Source organism: Mustela nigripes, chromosome 1, assembly GCF_022355385.1.
Source record: "Mustela nigripes isolate SB6536 chromosome 1, MUSNIG.SB6536, whole genome shotgun sequence".
Lineage (NCBI taxonomy): Eukaryota > Metazoa > Chordata > Mammalia > Carnivora > Mustelidae > Mustela > Mustela nigripes.
The window spans coordinates 41,588,333-41,612,562 of record NC_081557.1 but is presented as its reverse complement, the minus strand read 5'-3'; the positions used below and the strand labels follow the sequence as shown (position 1 = coordinate 41,612,562).

Below are 24,230 nucleotides of genomic sequence, written 5' to 3'. Positions count from 1 at the left end.
TTTTAACAAGAGTCTAGGATTTGAGAACCTATCCAGACAGAACTGCTGCAAACAACAGCTAGGATAAAACTTTGGTAACAAGATATCAAGTGTAGACACTGCTTTCCTTTTAGCCAAAAACCTTGATAGGACACACATCTGTTGAGCTAACATCTTGAACTTATATAATTTGTTCTGTTTAGTATGGGAAGCAACAAGCTATCAAATTCATGGACTTTCAGATCAGTCTAATGAACACTGTCGTGTGTGTTGGATATACACATACTATACTGAATTACATACAGTACATACTGTACTGAATTACTGATAGAGAAAGGATTCCCAGCAGTTATCGTGTACATAGGCACTTTTGTATAAAAGCTAGCCCCTCCAGAAAAATGGACTTGGGCAAACCCAGTGGACTGGGATCTCTAAGAAACAGCAGAGGACAAATGTAAGCAATCTTCATTCTCTCCTCAATACGAAATTTTAACATAATCAGCCTAAATTAACAGTAAGCAACTAGCCTAGAAGGCAGGAGATGGAGCTACGGTCTCACTTTGGCTACTAACTAGTTGTGTGACCTAAACAATTTGAGTCTTCTGGGTCTCACTTTCCTCACATGAAAGATTAAGAAGTAGAGGTCAAGTTCCTAATTTAGAAAGGATTTTCCCGGGGCGCCTGGGTGGCTCAGTGGTTTAAGCCTCTGCCTTCAGCTCAGGTCATGATCTCAGGGTCCTGGGATTGAGCCCCACATCGGGCTCTCTGCTCAGCGGGGAGCCTGCTTTCCCCTCTCTCTCTGCCTGCCTCTCTGCCTACTTGTGATCTCTCTCTATCAAATTAAAAAATATATATATACTACTAGAAAGGATTTTCCCAGACTGATCATTTCATGACTTAATAACTATTGGGCCTCCAGTCTGACCCAGCATGGAAACTGTACCTTTTAAATTGTGAGCAGAAGGGACGCCTAGATGGCTCAGTCGGTTAAGTATCTGCCTTTGACTCAGGTCATGATACCAGCCAGCATCCTGGGATGGAGCTCCGAGTCAGGGTCCCTGTTCAGCAGGGGCTGCTCCCCCTGCTTGTACTCTCACTTTCACTCTATCATAAATAAATAAAATATTTTTAAAAAATAAAAAATAAAATAAATTGTGAGCAGAAGGCATGCGTTAGTTCTCCTGCTGGGGCCTCTCTTCCCAAAACCCCACAAAACAACAGTAGAGGGGTAGGGGTCAGGGTAGCATAGACACAGAATGAGAGTGAAGGTGATAGCAACAGAATTTTAGAAGCTGGAAAGCAGATGGATGAGTGGTTCCTGACAGCAGATAAAAGAAAGCTAGGATATAATATAACCTCCAAAAAGCTCAGGAACTTGTAGCATCAGGCACTTCTGGAAGTGGGGTTAAAGATGGGACTAAAAACAGAAGGACTGATTGAAAGTCTATTGAAGAACCAGCTGGCATCAGCTCAAGAAGAGATAAATTGTTGTAGAACTATACAATGGAACATTATTCAGCCATAAAAAGGAATGGAGTACTGTTACATGCTGCAACACAAATGAACCTTGAAAACATTATGCTAAGTGAAAGAAGCCACAGGCTTCTTTCTACAAAGACTACATATTGTATTACTCCATTTATATGAAATATCTAAAAGAGACATATTCATAGAAACAGAAAGTGGTTGCCAGAGGACTAACTACTAACAGATAGACAGTTTCTGTTTGGGATGATGGAAATGTTCTGGAACTAGGTAATGGTGATGGCTGCACAACAGTGAATAAACTAAAAATGACTGAAGTATACACTTTAAAATGGCTAATTTATGTCACATAAATCATATCTCAATTTTTTTTAAATAAAAGAACCAGCTTGACCCCACCACACACCCTCCCCACTCTGCCACCTCCAACATGCCAGAAGAAAACAGTTTATTCTTAACAAGGGATAGATAAAAGAAAGTGAGCTGAATGAAATAGGTGTCAGTGGTCAAAAGGTACAAACTTCCAGTTATAAAATAAGTCAGACCTGGGGATGTCATGTACAGCATGGTGACTATAGTTAACAATATTGCACTGCATATATTAAAGTTGCTGGGATGCCTGGGTGGCTCAGTTGTTTAAGCAACTGCCTTCGGCTCAAATCATGATCCCAGAGTCCCAGGATCGAGTCCCACATCGGGCTCCCTACTCATCACAGAGCCTGCTTCTCCCTCTGAGCCTCCCCCTCTCGTGCTCTCTCTCATTCCTCCTAAATAAACAAATATTAAAAAAAAAAAAAGAAAGAAAGAAAAGAAAAGGCTCATTAAAAAAAAAAGTCAGAAGCTGCTAAGAAAGTAGATCTTAAAAGTTCTCATTACAAGAAAAAAAGAATTGTAACTATGTGGTGATAAATGTTAACCAAAATTACTGTGATCATCATTTACAATATAGAGACATGTATCAAATCATTATGTTGTACTCCTAAAACTAATACCATATTATATGTCAATTCTATCTCAACTGAAAAATTTTTTAAAAAATTTTAAAGAGTGGGCATATCTATAACTTGGGACTACAGTTGAGGTATCAGGCATCAATAGCTAGGAAACCAAAGGCATAGCTGAAAGCAATGGTATCATTCTAAAAACAGAAAAACATTTTACATACTGAATTTGAGATTCCCCTTCTACTACTTGGCTCTCACAAAGTTGGCAGCTGGGATTATGTCCTTGAAGCAGAGATTTAGAGAAATGTTTTCTATGAATCTGACCTGCCCAAGAAAAAAGACTTAGAGACTTTCATACTACAGGGAAGAAACTATACAGCCAGTGAAACTCTCAGAAATCAATCCCTCCCCCATGAACATCAAGTTTCCAGTCAGCTTCTTGATGAATTTTTCTTTTGTTTTTTAAGATTTTATTTACTGGGGCACCTGGGTGGTTCAGTGGATTAAAGCCTCTGCCTTCAGCTCAGGTCATGATTCCAGGGTCCTGGGATCAGGCCCCGCATCGGGCTCTCTGCTCAGTGGGGAACCTGCTTCCTCCTCTCTCTCTCTCTCTGCCTGTCTCTCTGCCAAATAAATAAATAAATAAATAAATAAATAAATAAATAAAATCTTTAAAAAAAAAAAAGGAAAGAAAGAAAAGAATAGATGCTCTTATGCACCTATGAATATAACTTTCTTATAAATTACAAAGAATGATACCTTGCTTAACATACATATTTTAAATACTTTAACTCAGAAGAAGTTATAAAAATGAATACACGAAATATTAGATATGGCTATATGACTTCTGGAAAGTGGAAGTATGGGTGATAGCTACTTTTTTCTTTATACTTTCCTGTATTTTCTGAATTCCCTACCTACTATGACCATATATAATCTCTATGATAAAGTGATTTCACTAAAGAATATAAATAATTTAATAGTGCATTTCTCCCAGCTGATGAAGAAGATACTTTTTAACTCAGATTTAGAACATTAACCTAATTCCTAATTTCTGTACTGCAAGTACTCTGTACATTTCCTCCTCTCTATATTATATGGAATGAGAAACTGTTAATGCAAAAGAGAAAGAAAAGTATGTATGTACCACTTGGAATCCATTGAACCACTTTCACATATATTATTTCATTAAACTTCATCACAGCCCTAAGAGAGATTTTACAGATAAGGAAACTGGCTCAGAGATAATCATTCAACAAGTAGGACACAAAATGGGATTAGAAATTCCTCCAGACACCCTTGTCTAATACTCTGTTAACCTACGACACTAGAATGGATGTCTCTTAGAACATTGGAATTTAGAGCAGTAAAGAAGTACAGCTTTGGGGCACCTGGATGGCGCAGCGGGTTAAGCCTCTGCCTTCGGCTCAGGTCATGATTTCAGGGTCCTGGGATCGAGCCCTGCATCATGCTCTCTGTTCAACAGGGAGGCTGTTTCCCTCTCTCTCTCTGCCTGCCTCTCTGCCTACTCGTGATCTCTCTTTCGCTGTCAAATAAATAACTAAAATGTTAAAAAAAAAAAAAAAAGAAGAAGAAGAAGTACAGCTTTGGTGTAAAGAAAGGAACATTCTGTGGGTTAAGTAATCTTCATCAAAAAGTCTAAAAAGCCATAAAACCACAAATTCTCTACTGTAATAAAGAGTAGTATTCTCAGTCTACAGCTCATGAGAGGGTTCCACCCTAACTAAAGGCAACCCAAAATCTCCTGCATCCTTTCACTGCACCAAGCAACATCAACCTCCAAGCTGCCCTAACCTCTAGCAGTTAAGACCCTCTAACAGATGGTTCCTCAGAGCCTCTTGCAGCTAGAATAGGGAGATCCAGGACAAGTAACAAATGAAGCTAAAATGGTGAATGGTAGAGGGTGGAGAAGGGGTGAGGAGACAACCTGCCAGTAAGTGAGCTTATTAGTAAGAACAGACAGGAGGCTAAGGCCTTCTATCAGTTCTTGGAAAAATCCCAAGACTTAAAGCCACCACTGTTGCCAAAGCTCTAGGTGAAAACCCACAGTTTCTTAGAAAGAGCCAGAGGAACAAATGCTATGTCAGTTCTTTCTCTCTACCTTTCTCCACCTCAACTCTTGCTCTCCTCCAGCATCTGTATCTCTCATGCTCTCTTGTCTGGACACACTCTGAAAATGAATCAGTTCCATTAAAATCAACAACACTACAAAAACAATGATCCTCCTTTTCTTGGAAAATCATTAGGTCTGCTAAAAGCTAAAATGAGGACCCTAGCAGAATGACTAACAGGGTAGCAATCTTCCTGCAAATGAGTCATTTATGAGGCAATAGAGGCAGCTAACAGTCTTCAAGCTATTATAGTCAAATACCATCATCTCTCCATTCCCCCACTATTCTTTTGTCATACAATCTATCTGACACATCCTTGTTTTTTTTTTTTTTATTTGTTTCCCCTAGCCTCCATTACTATCCTCTCTGAAGAGCATATTTCTAGTCAAACAGGATGACTAAATAGTTCCTAAACATGCCCAAGAGTTCCCTGTTGATCCACACTTTACCCATCCCCATTCACATCCTCTAGATCTAAGTCCTTCCGATCCTTTAAGACTGTTGAAATGTTACCTTTATTAGGCAGCTTTCTCTAGTCACTACCAACATATGTGACTGTTCTCCCTACCCAGTATCATGTACTCTCTGAGAGAACTAAATGCCAGTACTGTACTAAACTGTGACTTCACTAAAGGCAAAATTTACAGTTAATTCATTTCCATCCTTCCACCTGTTTTCAATGAAAGCCCAATTCTTTTGAGGAGAACAAAAATTATTCTTTTTATCCAAACTGTTAATATGCCTTAAAACCTTCATACGGGAGTCAGAGAATTAAACATTAAAAAGGTTCCAACCCACAAATTGACACCTTTGACACAAGCTCAACCAAACTAGCATATCATCATAGAAGCTGTAAAAACTTTTTAAAAATGAAAAAAACCTATACCCTTTAGTCTGCTGCTAAATCCACTAAAACTCCACCCAAAAGGCACCAGAAAAAAAATAGCAACCACTAAAATAGCACCCCAATAGCATTTAAAAAAAAGCAATTTCAGAATGCATGGTTGGCTCAGTTGGTTAAGCGTCTTGTCTCCCAACAGGCTCCTGGCTCAACAGGGAGCCTGTTTCTCCCTATGCCTGCTGCTCCCCCTGCGACAAAAAAATAAATAAATAAAATCTTTTAAAATAAATAAATAAAGCACTTTCTCATAGTAGAGCTATTTACAACTACAAGAAAAAGAAAATATGCTGAGTGAAATAAGTCAAGCAGAGAGAGTCAAGTATAATATGGTTTCACTTACTTCTGGAGCATAAGGAATAACACAGAGGATATTGGGTGAAGGAGAGAAGTGAATTAGGGGAAATCGGAGGGGGAGGGTTCTGGAGGGGAGGAGGGTGGCAGGTTAGGTGAGCCTGGTCGTGGGTATTATGGAGGGCATGTATTGCACGGAGCTCTTGAAGGGAAGTAAGAAAGCCTGGAATTCCTTCTTATTTAACACAATCAAATCTCCTGGGCTCCTGTTCCTCCACCTTCAATAAAGCACCTGCCAGTCTTACTTCCTACCCAACCCCTCTCTCCTTCTTTAGACATTATCCACACCAACTCACTTGTAGTTGCTAAAATATGGCATGCTTTATCATGCCTTCGTTCTTTTTTAGATGCTATTCTCTGCTTAGAATGACCTTCATTGGCTTCTTTGCCTGATTAGCCAATCTACATTTATTCAAGTGAGTGCTATCAAAATCTATGGTATTCCAACAATGTTGCCAATTCTGCAACTCCAAGCTCTTCTGAAACTCTTCTGTGGGACCTATTGTCAGAGCCATTTACTGGTCATACAACAAGTCTGCTCCTTTGAATTTAATTCCTACCATATGGTTTTCAGTTCCCTCACCTCCCTAGTTCCTAGAACTAGACTCGGTACTCTATTTAAGTGTGGTCTAACAACATTTAAAATAGGACTATCCACTTCTCTGACAATACCTATTAATACAAGCTAAAAATCACAACTTTTTGACATAAATCAAAGTTTCAGCCAACTAAAAGCCTCACATTTTAGTGTTGCCATTAAGACACATCTTTTTTGGGGGGCAGGGACATCTTTCTACCCTGCTACTTTCACGTTACCGCCTTCATCATACAACTCAAATCTGTTTCTTATCCCCATGTATATCTTAATCCTTCCCATCAAACCATTCCTGAATCCAAAAACGGTGGTGACAGTTATTAACCTCTTCTACCAGTCTACTCCCGCTTAATAAAGAAAATGTAGTTAGTCTGACCTAACATGTTTCTAGTGGGCCTGTGTCAGCTCTTTTTCTTTTTCTTTTTCTTTTTTTTTAATTTTATTTATTTATCAGAGAGAGAGAAGGGGAGAGAGCGAGCACAGGCAGACAGAATGGCAGGCAGAGGCAGAGGGAGAAGCAGGCTCCCCGCTGAGCAAGAAGCCCGATGTGGGACTCGATCCCAGGACGCTGGGATCATGACCTAAGCCGAAGGCAGCTGCTTAACCAACTGAGCCACCCAGGCGTCCCTGTGTCAGCTCTTAATAATCAGTTTCCTTTTCTAAATCCTCTTACCATATCCTGAATAAACCATTCTAGATTTTTACTAGAAATGTCAAGCTCTTACCTTCTCAGTCTTGAAAATATGTGTTTTTGTGGTAATTCCATATCCTTAGACCTGACAGACAGCAACTAAATTATCTCATCCCAATTCTCTTACCAAACTCTAGGGTATAATTTGTTTGGGTCAAGAGACTTGAATTCAGGGGCACCTGGATGGCTCAGTCAGTTATGCATCTGCCTCCCGTTCAGGTCATGATCCCAGGGCCCTAAGAGTCCTGAATCAGGCTCCTTACTCAGCAAGGAGCCTGCTTCTCCCTCTGCCTGCCACTCCTGTGCTCCCCGCCCCCATCTCTGACAAATAAATAAATTAAATTAAAAAAAGAGACTTGAATTCATTCAGAGGAATTAAATGCTCCTATATAAATGCTTAATGGACTCAGGTTTGGGTCTCCTCTCACTAATTTATTTCTACCCTTTCCAGTCTATAGATAATTTACCATGACAATGTGGGGAGGAGTTTCTGGGGGCATTTCAGTCTTGGGAGATATTTTTTTTTCCAGTGTTGATATTTGGAATTTCACATTTGAATACTATCTAGCATAAAATGCTCTTCTTGAAGAAATATTTAGCACAACGAACATTTCTTTTAGTTTGTTTCTTTTTTAGTTCTTCAAAACAAATCCATAAAACTGTTAAAGGAAGCAGAGATGCTAATTATAACACAGTTCTTTTTACAAGAGCAGCAAAAACCAAACTAGCCAATCTATTATAAAATAAGGCTAAAGAAGAATTCTAAAAATAAATACACCTCTGTGACCACAGAGAAACAGAAGAAATGTGCAAGCCAAAAATTTAAATTTTCCCTCGAGGTGAAAATATCCCCATAATTCATCAACATATCAACCCACAAATATTTACTGAATGTGCAACACACTTAAAACAATTCATCCAAAACCTCACATCTTACTCACACCCTCCCACCAAATGCAAGCTATAAATATAAGTACAGTGATGTTTTCTCCATTCAGCCACCATAGGATACTTGTCTACCACACCCTCAGCCACTCTACTGCATTACTACATTATTCCATGCTCAAGCAATTTATCAGTCTTGACTGAGTTCCTATTGTTTACACAGCTCTGTACTAAGTGTTTTAGAGACATAAAAATTTATCATTATAGGGGTGCCTCAGTGGCTCAGTCGGTTAAACATCTGCCTTTGGCTCAAGTCATGATCCTGGGGTCCTGGGATGGAGACCCATGTCAGGCTCCCTGCTCAATGGGGAGCCTGCTTCTCCTTCTATCTGCTGCTTCCCCTGCTTGTGCTTGCTGGCTCTTTCTTTATCTCTGACAAATAAATAAAATCTTTAAAATAAAAAAGAATTTGGGAGCCTCCTATCAGGTTACCCTCAATAACAGAGGTGAATTCTCTTTACCTTAAGACATCTTAGAGTAATATTCTTTTTTTTTTAACAGTTTCCTAAACACTAAAGTTTTACCAGCTGGTACTAAATCAAAGCACAAAGACAAGCATTTGTTTTACTAAACGTCTATCAAAAGGACTGTATTTGGTTGTATCAAAGCGTTGTTGTACTACAGGCCCAGCTGTGAAAGCAATGGAAATGTTTCTCTTCCACTCTGTAGAATGTTGAAAAGTGGCACCCATGCGCATGCCCCCCGTGCACGGTAGAGCGGTAGAAGAGCTTTTTTCAGGCAGTATGGAGTTGTCACAGTATAGTGATTAAGAGGGTTAGCTCTGAGATTGCAAATCTAAATGTGAAAGATAGAACAATAAAGCTTTTAGTAGGAAACAGAACATCTTTGTGACTGTGCAACAGCAAACATATCTTAAACAGAATATCAAATGCACCAAATATAAAGAGAGAAAAGTGATAAATTGGATATTATAAAGACTTTTGTTCTTCAAAAGTCAGCATTAAGAGAATGAAAAGGAAACAAATTAAGAGATATTTTCAATACATGTAACTGACAAGATTCATATGTAGAACATATAAAGAATTCCATTAAATCAATAGGAAAAAAAAAAAGACCAACTGAACAAAAAATGGCAAAAGACTTGGTTACTTCTGAAAAGGGGGTTATAGGGACACCCGGGTGGCTCAATCAGTTAAGCATCTGCCTTCAGCCCAGGTCATGGGAGTCTGCTTCTCCCTCTGTGCTCTGCCTGCTGCTCCCCCTGCTTATGCTCTCTCTCTCTCTCCATGTCAAATAAATAAATAAAATCTTAAAAAAAAAAACATATAAAAGTATGATAAACCTTTGGCAAGTGCTCAACTTCATTAGTCTTCCAGAAAAATGCAAATTTTGGTAATGCAATACCACTACACAAACACCAAGATAGCTAAAATAAAAAGGAAGGAAAATGTCAAGTACTGATGAGGACAGGGAGCAACCTACACTCTTATGCACTACAGGTGAGAATGTAAAGTGGTACAACCACAGTGGAAAACAGTATGGCAGTATTTACTAAAAGTGAATATATATACCTATGACCCAGCAATTCCACTTCTAGGTAAACACCCACCCCAAAGACCAAAGGGCATGTTCACAAAAAAGGCACATACAGTAATGTTCATAATATATCACTATTAATATTCAAAATCTAAAAACTACCCACAGTGTCATCAACAGTAGAAATGAGAGATAAACTGTAGTAGAAGTACACAATGGAAAACTACACAGCAGTGAGAATGAACAATGGAAAACTACTTTTAACAATATGGATGAATCTCTCAAACATGATGTTCTACAAAAGAATCCAGACAAAAGAGAACAGCATTTGATTCCATTTATATAAAAGTACAGAAAGGCAAAACTAATCAATGCTGTTAGAAGTCAGAACAGTCGTCACCTCTGGCAGACAAGAGAGCCAAAACTGACTAGAAGGAGCACAAGAAAGGGTTCTGGGATGCAGGCAACACTTCAGTTTGTAAAAACACATCACAGTGTGAACCTGAGTATATGCACTTTACTGTATACTATATTGATATCACTGAAGTTTAATTCCTTAAAAAAAGTAAACTCTAGATTCCAACAGATCTGATGAATCCCAATCTTCGCACATATCAGCCGAATGATCTCAGGCAAGTTATTTAACCATACTGTGCATCACTGTCCTCACATAAGAAGTGCAAATAACAACAGAACATACCTCATATGGTTGCTAACAGGCCCAAATGAAAATGTATGTAGTACTATTACCCTTTCTTCACTTTGCATTAATGTCAAAGTTATAGAGTTAAGTGATGCAAGGAAAAATGTTAGTAACAGTGAAAATACTTAATGCTTATTCATCATGTGTCAGGTACTATCCCAAGCCATTTAATGTATTAACTTCTTTAATCCTACAACAACCCTATGAGATAGACTTTAAGTCCACTTTAAAGATGAAGAAACTTCAACAGATGCTAGAAGAGGCAATTAATCATTCTCCCCTAGAGCTTATGAGGGAGGGCAGCCTGTTAATACCTTGATTTTGAACCTCTGGCTTCCAGAACAGTGAGAAAACAAAGTATTGTTGTTTTAAGCCACCCAGTTTGTGATAATTTGTTTTGCAGCAGCCACAGGAAACAAATAAATGCCACAAATCACATTTCTTTAGCCACCCTATTTCTATAGCAAACTTATCAGCTTTCCCTAAGCAAAAAGAGATCACCTTCCAAAGCACCCCAACCTCAGTCCCTCCTGCTCCTCCCCACAAAAAAAAAAAAGAGCAAGAAGATAAATTATAAAGAGACAATTCACAATATAAATATAAAGGATAGCAAATAGCTCCTTTTAAAATATCTTAGTAGTAAGGAAATACAGATTAAAACATAATGACATCAAAAAATGAAAAATTACTATTATCAAAGATGTAGGGAAGTGTAACCCTCGTGTGTTGATAGAATGTAAAATGTTCAGCCACTGTGGAAAACAGTTTGGTAGTTCTTGGAAAGGTTAAACATAAAGTTACCAAATGACCCAGCAATTCCACTCCTGGGTAGATTCCCAAACAGGTGTTCAAACAAAATCTTGCATATGAATATTCAAAGCAGCATAATTCACAGTAGCCAAAGAATAGAAACAACTCAAATGTCTATAACAGATGAATGGATAAGCAAGATGTAGTACATCCACACAATGGAATATTATTCAGCCATAAAAAGGAATGAAATTACTAGACTTCATCATATTGTAAGTGTTTATGGAGACAGATGGTAGTTACACTTGCACTTGTGAGCATCACATAATGTATTCAATCAGTATGTTTTACACCCATACTAATGAAACAATGTGTGTCTACCTTCAATAAAGAATAAATAAAAGAATGAAGTACTGATATATGCAACAACTAGGATGAACCTTGAAAACATTAAGTGAAAGAACCCAGACACAAAAAGTCACATACTACATGATTCCATTTGTATGAAATATCCAGAATAAGCAAATCTATGGAGACAGAAAGCAGGTTGGTGGTTGCCTGGAACTGGGGAGAAAATGGCAATAAGGAGTGACTGTTTAATGAGTACAGGGTTTGCTCTCAAGAGTGATGAAAATATTATCGAACTACATACTGGTGATGGCTGCACAACATTATGAAATATACTAAACTGACACTGAACTATACATTTTTAAATGGTTAAATGCTCAATTTTATGTTATGGTAATATACAATCCCTCCGAACAATACATGTGTATGTGTGTGTGTGTGTGTGTGTGTGTAGGATTAAATAACAGCAAACTAGAGGTGAACATAAATTGGTACAGCATTTTTGAGAAAACATTTATCACTACATGTTAAATGTGTTTAAAGATTCATCTAACTTGGGGCACCTGGGTGGCTCAGTGGGTTAAGCCGCTGCCTTCGGCTCAGGTCATGATCTCAGAGTCCTGGGATCAAGTCCCGCATCGGGCTCTCTGCTCAGCAGGGAGCCTGCTTCCTCCTCTCTCTCTGCCTGCCTCTCTGCCTACTTGTGATCTCTGTCTGTCAAATAAATAAATAAAATCTTTAAAAAAAAAAAAGATTCATCTAACTTGGCTTAATAATATCTTATCGATATTTACATTAAAGCAAAAATAAGGCAGTCAAGATCTGTATAAAGTACTACTGTGTAAAATTATTTGTAATAAAAAAGTATAAACCACCCAAGTGCCAAACAATCACTAAAAATTTTACAGTTCAAAAAAAAAATTTTATAGCTCACTCACACTATGGAATTAAATAATTAAAATCACATATATGAAGTATATTTAATGGTATGAGACTATTTAAGACTTTTATTTTAGGGTTTTACTTATTTGACAGAGAGAGACAGGAACAGAGGGAACACAAGCAGGGACAGTGGGAGGAGGAGAAGTGGGCTTCCCGCTGATTAGGGAGCCCGACACAGAGCCCAATGCCAAGACCCTGGGATCATGATCTGAACCGAAGGTAGATGCCCAATGACTGAACCACCCAGGTGCCCCATATTCAAGACATTTTTAATACCATGGAAAAATTACTGACATATAATAATATATTCAAAAAGCAGTATATACACAATCCACTTCTCTTATGATCCCAATTTATAAATATATACTAGTGCACATATATATTTTCACTGCAAGTATTTTTTTTTAATTTTATTTATTTATTTGTCAGAAAGAGAGAGAGTACACACAAGCAGGCAGAGTAGCAGGCAGAGGCAGTGAGAGAAGCAGGCTCCTCACTGAGTAAGGAGCCCGATGCAGAACTCAATCCCAGGACCCCCGGATCATGACCTGAGCTAAGACTGCAGCTTAACCAACTGAGCCATGCCAGCATCCCATTCACTCCAAGTATTTTTGAAGTTTTGATATATTTCCTGACAATCAAAATATTCTTAATACACAATTTCCACAAATCAAAGAGAAAAAGATAATAAACACAATGGAAATATGAAGAAAGGACCTGAACCGAAGAAATATACAAATGTACATGAAATATATGAAAAAATGCTCAGCCTCACAAATCATTAAATTCAGATTAAAACAAGATATTTTCTTCCTAGCAGATTGGAAACATGTCAGAAAAGTCCTAACATTTTATTACAGATGTAGAGAAACTGGAATCTTAAACACTGAAGTGTGTGTCTAAACTGTTGAGGAAATTTGACAATACTATTAAAACTTAAGATGTACACTCCTCAGACTCAACAAAGACTTGTTTTAGGGATAACCTTATAGAATGACTCCCCACTAAGTGTAAAAGCATAGGTATGAGGCCATCTGAAAAAAGAAAAATTTGAAATATTCCATAGATCTTTATATTTATGTTGGATGTTATTTATAAATATATCACATGGTAGAATTTGAAAGAAATCCCCTTTTTAGTTTAGATTGTCTGAATGAGTTTCTGCTCCCTGTAATTAACTCTTCACTGGGATCAACAAAATTTCAGGAAAATACTTGATAATACTGAGAAATATTCATGATAGAACCTTAAATGAAAAATATCAAAACACAAAATTTTACATTTCACTTTATCACAATATGTAAAAGTATACATACATACACCTACACATAGTAAAAACTGGAAAGAATTGATCTGGGTGATGGTTACACACATGCATACCTATATAAAAATACATCAAGCTATATACTTAGGATATGTGTTTAAGATATGCTGCAATAAAAATGTTTAAAAACTAAAAGGAACTACATAAAGACATCAAAATACTAAGCTTAATTCTGGATAGAAGAATTATGAGTCACTTATTTCTGTACTTTTCTATAATTTCTAAATTCTCTATAAGAAATGTGTATTTTATAACTCAAAGTTTTATTTTTAGAGAGAGAAAAATTCCATGATCTTCAAACATTTTTTTAGAAGACTTTTATTTATTTATTTGACAAAGAAAGAGAGATAGTGAGAGAGGAATACAAGAGGGAGCGGTAGAGGGAGTAGTAGCAGGCTTCCTGATGCGGGGCTTGATCCCAGGACCCTGCGATCATGACCTGAGCCAAAGGCAGACACTTAACAACTGAGCCAGTCAGACATTCTTATTAATTTTTATAATGACCTATGATTTTTATTATCAGTAAAAATAATTAAAAATTTTAACAGTCATTGTCAAATAAAGACTTGGAAAAACAAGAAAAAGGACGCCTAATTTACATAAAATAAAATCTCTAGTTTTCTTCAACAATGTAACAATAATCAATACCTATCTTCACAACTAGGCTAAAACAGTGTCAGAGGGCTATTACTATAAAACTACAGGGGCATCTGGGTGGCTCAGTTGGTTAACCATCTGCCTTCAGCTTGGGTCATAATCCCAGCCAGGGTTCTGGGATTGAGCCCCATATGAGGCTCCCAACTCAGAGAAGAGCCTGCTTCTTCCTCTCCCTCTGCTGCTCCCCCTGCTTGCACTCTGTTTCAAATAAATAAATAAAATCTTTTTAAAATTTTTAAATAAAAATAAAATAAATAAATAAAACTACTAAAGGGAAAAAAAGGACATCAGCTGATAACACAACTGAGAGAAGAACCAAGTCCTTTGACATTCCTGTGGAAAGTAATTCTAATGTATAACAGAAGTGCATGTAATTTGTTATAAATTGGTTTTATCCACTTACAAATTGTGGCTCTATGAATACCATTTTCTAAATCATTTCCTCCTCTGTCTTCCTGCTTTTAAAAATCCCGGAAGTTTCTTTGTTGCTTCCCATAATATTCTTTCGTTATACAGAATATGGTAAACCAGAAGTCAGAGCCAGTCCCCAAACTACAACCACAAAATATGCAAACTACAGCCTACACTGAGGGATTTCTGAGGTTAAGACACAAACCTTTTTTTTTTTTTTCAAAGAAAATAAACCTCAGACAAAAAAGTATTAAACATCCTAAAACAGCCACACCAAAAAGGGAGCTTCTTAGGAACAAAGCCCCCGTAACTATTTGACCTAGGAAAGATATTTCCAGTACTGATAAGAGTGGGTTAGACAGGAAAATATATATATAAAATAACAACCACCTTAACTACAATTCAGACCATGAGTGACCTGGTTCTTCTCCTGACAGAGCTCTTCTACTGCAATGTGGGTTGGGGACTGAGCTAAAGAGGCCACACCATAGCTCTGCTATTCAATGATTAAGCCATTGCTTCAATTTTCCCAAATATACAACTGAAAACAATAATCTCATCAATGGTGTAACACCAGACAAAAGATATGGATTCTAACAGTTCTTTCCAACTTGCTGGGGTACAACGGACAAAAAATTGTATTTTGAGTAGGACTGAAAAAATTTTAAAACTCTTTAAAAGTACATTACAAAGTATAAAGTCACTTACAAATATTAATCATTACCCTCTGTAAAAAGTGATAGACTACCTCTCATTTCTAGCTCTGACTTTTTAAATTCTGTGACCCATATTAATAAACACACACTCATATTATGTTTTGCCAACTAGGAATAGTTTAGAAGCCAAGGAATCCCACACTCACAGAGGAATGAAGCTTAATAAGAGGAACCACCATAAACCTTCTTCTCCCTGATTAGAACTCTCAGCACTCTGTGAATACTCTAGACTAACCCAGTTAGTTCCACCTGTATAGTAGATCACAGATGGCCTAGCAAAATTGACTTACCTAACACAGCAATGAACAAAAAATATTACTAACCTGGCTACCTTTAACAGGAAACTATGACAGATCCTAAGTGTAAGATACTATACTTAAGGTCTCAGATATCAGACCACCTTAGTATATCAGAGAAACCTGAGGATCAAAACTATAGCTGTTCCCATCTTACTTCCTGGAGTCATATCTGATCCTTTAGCAGCACACTGAAAATAGCTTGAGAGCTGGCACATGCTCTCATTTTCCACCATGACAGGACTATGTCACTCATAAATCCAGTGCAGGGTTCCATATACTCCAAACTAAAATCAGTCACCACAGGACATCTGGAACACAGACATCGGTCCATTATCTGCTTCACTTAGTAACTTTTGAGAACTAAATCTAAAAATCTGGCAATGATTGCCTATGTGTAATCAATGAATTCCCTAAGTCACCAACTTCCAAAAGGCTGTCTTTCTCTCCTTCACTGGATCCTATGCCATATCCAGCAGGTTCTCTCCTGTGTACCTAGGTTCCTGAGAGACCTCTAAGACCACTTGACAGTAATTCATATCCAGGGACAGCAGAGGAACTGAGAAGCCAAGCCAAGTCCAAGAAGGCTATCCACCAGATTTAGCCAGAAAACAAGCTTATAAAAGGATATAGAACTGGAAATGGGCATTGCCAAAGGATATTCTAGGCAAAGAAAACAGTTTCTAATCTAGGAGGGCAGGAAGGGCTACACAGAGCAGAGTGGCGCGCAGAGTTGTAAGCAGAGAAGAGTAAGGCTCCAGGGCCGTTCAGATAAAATCCACTTACTTTCAATCTGATCCTCCCTACCTAAGGGAATGCAAAGTAGGGTTCTCTCATGTTTAAGAATATACAGTCTCGGGAAGCCTGGGTGGCTCAGTTGGTTAAGCAGCTGCCTTCGGCTCAGGTCATGATCCCACATCGGGCTCCTTGCTCAGCAGGAAACCTGCTTCTCCCTCTGCCTCTGCCTGCCACTCTGTCTGCCTGTGCTCACTCTCTCTGACCAAAAAAAAAAAAAAAAAAAAAAAGTATATACAGTCTCGGGGCGCCTGGGTGGCTCAGACAAAAAAGCATTAAACAGGGGCGCCTGGGTGGCTCAGTGGGTTAAAGCCTCTGCTTTCGGCTCAGGTCATGATCCCAGGGTCCTGGGATCGAGCCCCATGTTGGGCTCTCTGCTCAGCAGGGAGTCTGCTTCCCCTCCTTCTCTCTCTGCCTGCCTCTCTGTCTGCTTGTGATGTCTGTCTGTCAAATAAATAAAATCTTTAAAAAAAAAAAAAAAAAAAAAAAAAAAAAAAAAAAAGCATTAAACATCCTAAAACAGCCACACCAAAAAAGGAGCATCTTAGAAACAAAGCCCTCGTAACTATTTGATCTAAGAAAGACACTTCCAGGGGCGCCTGGTTGGCTCTGTGGGTTGAAGCCTCTGCCTTAGGCTCAGGTCATGATCCCAGCGGTCCTGGGATGGAGCCCTGCATCGGGCTCTCTGCTCTGCGAAGAGCCTGCTTCCTCCTCTCTCTGCCTGCCTCCCTGCCTGCTTGTGATCTCTCTCTCTGTCAAATAAACAAATAAAATCCTTTAAAAAAAAAAAAAAAATTTTCCAGAACTGGTAAGAGTGGGTTAAACAGGAAAAAAAAAAAAAAAAAAATATATATATATATATATATATAAAATAAAGAATAAAGTTAAAGAATATACAGTCTCTCCAACTTAATTTAGCATGTAACTAAAAAAAATTTTTTTTTAAGTAGACTCCATCCTAATGTGGGGGCTGAACTCATGACCCCAAGAGCAAGAGGTGCATGTTCTATCCACTGAACCAATCAGGTGCCCCGGAATATACTTTTAAACTGCCTTGGACTGCTCTGTTTTCTGTGTTTTGATCTCTTCTCTCGATCTCTCCTTTGCTCAACTTCCAAAAAGGAAATATGTGACCTAACGTAGGAAAGCTTCCTCTTGCCAGAGCAACGTTGACCTCTGGAAGTTATCACAGACCCTTGAGGTAAGCTACCAGGATTTAAGTTTTGCTTCAGCTAGGAGTCTAGGATTCAGAGCAGAGATGCCTTTATACAATGACCATGCATAAAATTGAAAGCCCAGCAGAGGAAAATAAAAATAAAATAAAAATTAGCTCATACTGACTCTGAAACTGGCTCATCAAGCTTTTTATAGTCAATTCATCTCTGGAAAAAGATAGCCTTTTTTTTCTTTTATATAACGTATACTTCTTAGCTATCAGGGATATGAAAATCAAAACTATTATGAAATACATATTCATACCCACTAGGATGCCTATAATCAAAAATAAAGTTATAAGTATTGGCAAGAACATAGAGAAAGTAGAACCTTCATATACCCCTAGTGGGAATGTAAACTAGTATAGTTGTACTGGAAAACAGTCTGTCAATTTCTCAAAAGGTTAAACACAGTTGCCATATGACCAGCATTTTCACTCCTAGGTATATATCCAAGAGAAATGCAGAGATATCTCCACACAAAAACATGTACAGGGACAACAGAGTGGCTCAGTCAGTTAAGCGTCTGCCTTCAGCTCCGGTCATGATCCTAGGGACCTGGCATCAAGGCCCACATTATTTTCTTCACAATGGGCTCCCTACTAAGTGGGAGCCTGCTTCTCCCTCTCCCTCTGCTACTCCTCTGCTTGTGCTCTCTCACTTTCTCTTTAAATAAATGATAAAATCTTTTTAAAAAAAACATGTACACAGAGCTCCTGGGTGACTCAGTCGGTTAAGTGGCTGCCTTCCACTCAGGTCATGATCCCAGGGTCCTGGGATTGAGCCGGGCATCAGGCTCCCTTCCTGCTCCCTCCCTGCTCAGCGGAGAGCCTCCTTCTTCCTCTCCCTCTGCCTTCCGCTCTGCCTACTTGTGCTCTTTATCTCTCTGTTGAATAAATAATAAAAATCTTTAAAAAAAAAAAAAAAAGGTACACAAATGTTCACAGCAGCATTATTCATAGTAATCAAAAAGTATAAACAACCCAATGTCTAATTTGATGGATAAAAAAATGTGGTATATTCTTACAACAGAGTATTATTCAGCCCTTTAAAAAACCCATACTGATAAATGCTGTAAGACGGATGAACTTTGCTAAATGAAAAAAGCCAATCACAAAGACCATATAGGACTTGATTTTATGAAATGTCCAGAAAAGGCAAATCTATAGAGATCAAAAATAGATTAGTGGTTGCCTAGGGCTAAGAACGGTTACAGAGTTGGAAGGAAATGGGGAGTGACTGTTAATGGGTGGCTATGGGTCTTGGGTGGGTGGGGGGGGAGAAGGGTAATGAATATATTCTAAAACTAACTATACTGATGACTGCACAACTCTGTGACTATACTAAAAACCACTGAACTGTACACTTTGAATATGTGAATTATATGGTATATGAATTAGATCACAATGAAGTTATTTATATATATAAGAAAATATATACATACAAGTGATAAAACAAATGAAGCAGAATGTTCATCAGTCAATCTGTAAAAAGGATGCACTGAAGTTCTTTGTACTATTCACATTAATGCTCAGTGTGAAATTATATGAAAAGAAAAATCTAAAAAAAAATAAGACATCCTTCATGAGAATCACATAGTATTCTTCCTTAACATGAAACAGAAACCTGCACTAGAAAAACTGCCATAATGTCTGCTCCTGCCTCTGCCAAACAAATATTTCACTTGTCCCCTCTACTCAACAGATTACTGCAAAGCATCATCAAATAGCAAAAAAGAAAAATGAAACATGGCAAGGGAGAAAAATATTCTCCAATTTCCCATGGCCTCAGTTTCTTCATCTGTAAAATCAGAAGGTTATATAATCTCTTGGAGAGTTCTTCCACATGTGACATGCCATGAATTTTAGGTTCTAAATTCACTGCTCAATATGGTTAAGGAGGAATATGATCTCACCAGTCCTCTGACTTTCCTAGTCAGTAAGCATTTTTTTTTCTCTTCTAACAGTGATATTAAGAGATGATTTAAGTATATTCTCAGTATTCTAAACAGGCTCATACAGGACACTGACAAGTCTCCTATCTATGTTCCCAAGCCTTTCTCTTCAATTCTCGCCAAGGCTCTCTGCTCAGAGCCTGGGAAAACTGCAGTACTGGATGGATGAACCAAGAATACTTATATTTCAAAGCTAGGTACAAGTCAGTTCAGAGGAACCTAAAAAGATTCCAAAGTAAGAAACAGATCACAAGTATTCTGGAATCTTAATTCTCAGGCAGACAGGGAAAGTTAAATTCAGGAATCCCATCTCACAGTAAGCCTTCTCCTGCAGTCACCAGCAGTGATCACAAGAAGAAAAAGGAGAAACAAATACACCTCAGATATCCATCCATCAAAGGGGTAAATAAGGAATGCACTCTACTACCATCTGCCACCCCACTTAGGATGAACCAACAGGAATGGAAAACATATATCAAATGCAATTCTTTTTTTTTCTTTTTTTTTTTTAATATTTTATTTATTTATTTGACAGAGATCACAAGCAGGCAGAGAGAGGAGCACGATGCGGGGCTCGATCCCAGGGCCCTGGGATCATAACCTGAGCTGAAGGCAGAGGCTTTAACCCACTGAGCCACCCAGGCGCCCCTCAAATGCAATTCTTACAGATTTGCTTATCTCTCTGACAAGCTCAAGAAGCTAACAAGCAGACACTATTTCCCAAAATTGGCTAGACTTACGATTCATTCAGGATCACCTCCCCCAAACCCAAAATAATTTCTCAACTAACCAGAAAACAATTTTCATACCTTCCTCAGTTCCTTGCACAACAAATAAGCATATGACTTGCCTAAATGCTTAAGTGTGAAAGAAAGGGGAAGTGAGAGGGAGGGACTCCTATAAAATCCAGTGATTTGAGTTTTATATTCAACTCAGCAGGCTCTTATTATTGCAACACGAGAATGAATCTTAATCCTTCTCCACAAAACTAGAAGGAACAAATAAGTGTAAGAACAGGGATTTGCCTGTTCTGGATTTGCTTTTAAGAGTACAGAAGCGACCTAAAGTATAGAACTTAATTTGCATAGAGAGAACTTATAGACTCCTCAGTACCTCCCTAAAGACCTGACTGCAATTCACAATTTCCTTTAGTCTCACTTATTATGACATCATCAGTTTGAGAACTACAAGGCCAGCTATAGAGAGAAAACGCACCCTGGAGAGCCTCAAGATTGACCTGCATAAAGCTATTTGTATTCTGTTTTTATTTTTTTCAGATTCCCTCTGCGTAGTCCAGATTCCCCTACCAACTCACCAGAAATGAAATGAAGTAAAAAAAGAAATCCTTCAATCAGTGCCCATTCGAACAAAGGCCACCTACTGAATAAATGGTCTTGGCATTCCACTACTGCCACCACATTTAAAAAGACAGAAAAAATACTCTTTCTTCACACATTTTATACAATTGATTCCCCCTTTCTTTATTCTCCCAATAAATTTTCTTTTTTTTTTTTAAAGATTTTATTTATTTATTTGAGAGAGAGAGAGACAGTGAGAGAGAGCATGAGCGAGGAGAAGGTCAGAGGGAGAAGCAGACTCCCTATGGAGCTGGGAGCCCGATGCGGGACTCGATCCTCGGACTCCGGGATCATGACCTGAGCTGAAGGCAGTCATCCAACCAACTGAGCCACCCAGGCGTCCCTCCCAATAAATTTTCACAGGGATATAATTTTCACTTGCAGATAATTTACAGATAGTCACTAAAAGAAAAGTAACATTTTTGAGTGTCTACTTGATGAAATGCTTTTTATATATATTCCCTTTTTTATAGATGAAGATGCCAGCAGAGTTATCTAACTTGCCCCGGAGTCACAGAGATAGCCAACATATTGCAGAGGGGTAATGTTTAAGTGCAAAACCCATGCTCTCACTAACACATCATTTCCCAGCTTCATTCTAATGCTTTTACCATTTGCGAACCATTCTCTTCATTTTCTAAAATCAAATTTTTTTGTTTTTTTTTTTTAAGATTTTATTTATTTGTTAGAGAGAGGGAACAGGCAGGAGGAGGGGCAGGCAGAGGGCGAAGCAGGTTCCCCATTGAGCAAGGAGCCCAATGCAGGACTAAATCCCAGGACCCTGGGATCCTGACCTGGGTAGAAGGCAGATCCTTAACTGACTGAGCCACTCAGGCATTCCTAAAATCAAATTCCTATATAATTTAATAGATACTCAAAGCACAGCATTATAAAAAAAAAAAAAAAACACTTGCTTATTCCACCACTTTATAAAGTTTCTTTTACGGGGGAGAACTGTGATATTTTTAGTCTTTCTCAACATGTTAGTGTTTTCTAAAGACCCAACCAGGCAATGAAATGCAGTTTAGTGTAAGAGAGAGCACTGAACCAAAAGTCAGGCAATTAACTAACAGAATGTTGGCCCTACTGTCCTTCCTGGGGTTCATATTCCTCTCTGAGGTCTCTCCCAGCTCCAACATCATGGACTGAATTCCAACAACTACATCACAAAGTCACAAATTTAATAAATATGAAACATACATGAAAAACCAACATCTGTATTAGAATTTGAAGATCTAAAGAAGTGATCTTGAAACAATAAAGTTGCCCCAACAAAAGGCCTAGTATTAATAGCGTTATTGTTTCATGATTTTTTTTCCTCCATCTGGTATTAATTTGAGAAAATTGTGTATCTGTTCTGACCTTGTTAAAGGTCATCAATTTATCATGCTTTTTAAAAGATGGTCTATTTTTGTCATTTGAAGTATACACCTAATTTTTTTTTTCCACAAGAAACACTGGAATTTTTCTGGTGACAAAACAAAACAAAACAAAAATCTTGTCCTATTATCTCTGAAGCAAGGTAAAATTAGTCAACAGCATAATAACCTTCAGGAAACTTTGGTGAATACATCAAGACAAAACAATGAAAAGGAAATCCCTCATCAAATCAGGATGATACAACAAACTCACATGAAACCTGCAAACTGGACAGTCCAAAAACTTTTTCAAAACTGTTGCAATTCAAAGGTTCCAATGACAGTGCAGTGGAATTCATGGGGATTTTACAATTATGACATTCTTCTGCAATTCTTGTCAATTTGATCCGGGCCCCAGGTTCACTTTCCTACTACTTCCCCCTTTGAAAGATGACTTGAGAAGCATCACCACCCAACCCAGACTCTCCCACTAGGTCACCGCCCTTTTACTCACAAATGAGGCTGGTCTCATAACGGCCACCCATTACTTCTCATAAAAAGAGGCATGGCTTGGTATAGGCCCCTTCTAGAATTAACAGAGTTCTCACCCTTCTTGTGCCTCAAGTTCACTTTATTACTTCATGTCCTACCAAACCAGGGAGCCCAGCCCAGGGCTGAGTTAGAACAGTTTTGAGGAACTGGCTTCTTGGGAAGAGGCCAGAAAAACTCACAAGTTTCTGTTTTGCTCTCCTTGTTTTTTGTTTTGTTTTGGTTTTCAGTCTGGGTGGAACTTACTTTCAACTGAGATGTGGGAGACCCTCTTCCCTCCCTAGCGGGTGTTCGACAACAGGCTTACCTTCATCTTGTACCAAGTCACTCTACCTTCACCAAACAGAACACACAACGCTTCCCTCTCCTCCTCGTCGCCTACTACAGGACCATAGCGCAAAGGGGCGGAGGGGCCATTCGAACCCCTGCCGACTCAGAGCCCCCTCAGCCCGCTACGCCACCTCCAGCCCGACGCCCCCTTCCCTCGCGCCAGCCGTGGGTCCCGCAGACCGGCCCTCGCCCAGCTCCCGGGACAAAGCGGGGAGGTTTCCTCGAGGGTCCCCCCGCCGCAGCGGGCGCGGGGAAGCAGCCCCGGGCTCCGCGAGCACTCACCCGACAGCTCGTCCGGCTCCAGCCCGGTCTCGGTGTCCAGCCCGCAGATGACAAAGTAGTCGGCGAAACGACTGGGCGCCGAGCCCCCTCCGCCGCCGCCGCCGCCGCTCATGGCGCCGGGGCCGGGCCGGGCCGGGCCGTGCGGAGCGCGGAGCCCCCGCACCAGGGCTCCCGCCCGCCCTCAGGCCGCCCCTCCCGCCGCCGCCGCCGCCGCCGCTACCGCGGCTCGGGCCGCCGCCCCCGGCCCTGGCCCGGTCCCCGCGGCCGCCGCGGCTGCCGTGACGGGGCAGGGGGGCACCGGGCCGCCCCGCGCCGCATCCTGGACGCCTTCCTCTCAGCGTCCCCAGCTTTCTTTTGATGTTCATTAGCATGATAAATGGTTTTCCAGCCCGTAATGCGCGAAGGAGAGCCCCCACCGCGACCCCCTCCCGCCGCGCCTGCGCAGGCGCTGTCGGGGAGGGGGCGGGCGCCTGGCGGAAAGGATGACGTGATGCTCTTCGGGCCCGGAGGGCCGCAGCTTCCCAGGCGGCCGCCGCAACGCGGCCATCCACTGCCCGGTCGCCCGCAACCGCCACCCCCTCGAGGCTGCGACTCCTTTTGAGAGGATAAGGAGGTGAGGGATGAGAGGGCGCATGCCGCAGAGCTGAGACCTTGGTCTATGTTCTGTCCTCTACCCACTCCTCACACGGGAGATCCCGATGTCTTCCTAACCCGGCCCTGTCA

General features: G+C 39.6%; 1 protein-coding gene across 4 annotated transcripts in view; it reads right to left on the bottom strand.

Annotated features, from left to right (window-relative positions):
- The window catches only part of DENND5A (DENN domain containing 5A), a 97,235-nt gene extending 73,576 nt beyond the window's left edge, over positions 1 to 23,659 (bottom strand). For 3 of the 4 annotated variants that reach the window (XM_059408598.1, XM_059408604.1, XM_059408612.1), the window contains exon 1: positions 23,508 to 23,658. In XM_059408598.1, the coding sequence (XP_059264581.1) occupies positions 23,508 to 23,619 (112 nt within the window). In that variant the 5' untranslated portion in view covers positions 23,620 to 23,658. Of the gene's footprint in view, positions 1 to 23,507 lie in introns of all 4 variants that reach the window. The other variant, XM_059408620.1, reaches the window with a different exon arrangement.
- Positions 23,660 to 24,230: the final 571 nt, after the last annotated feature.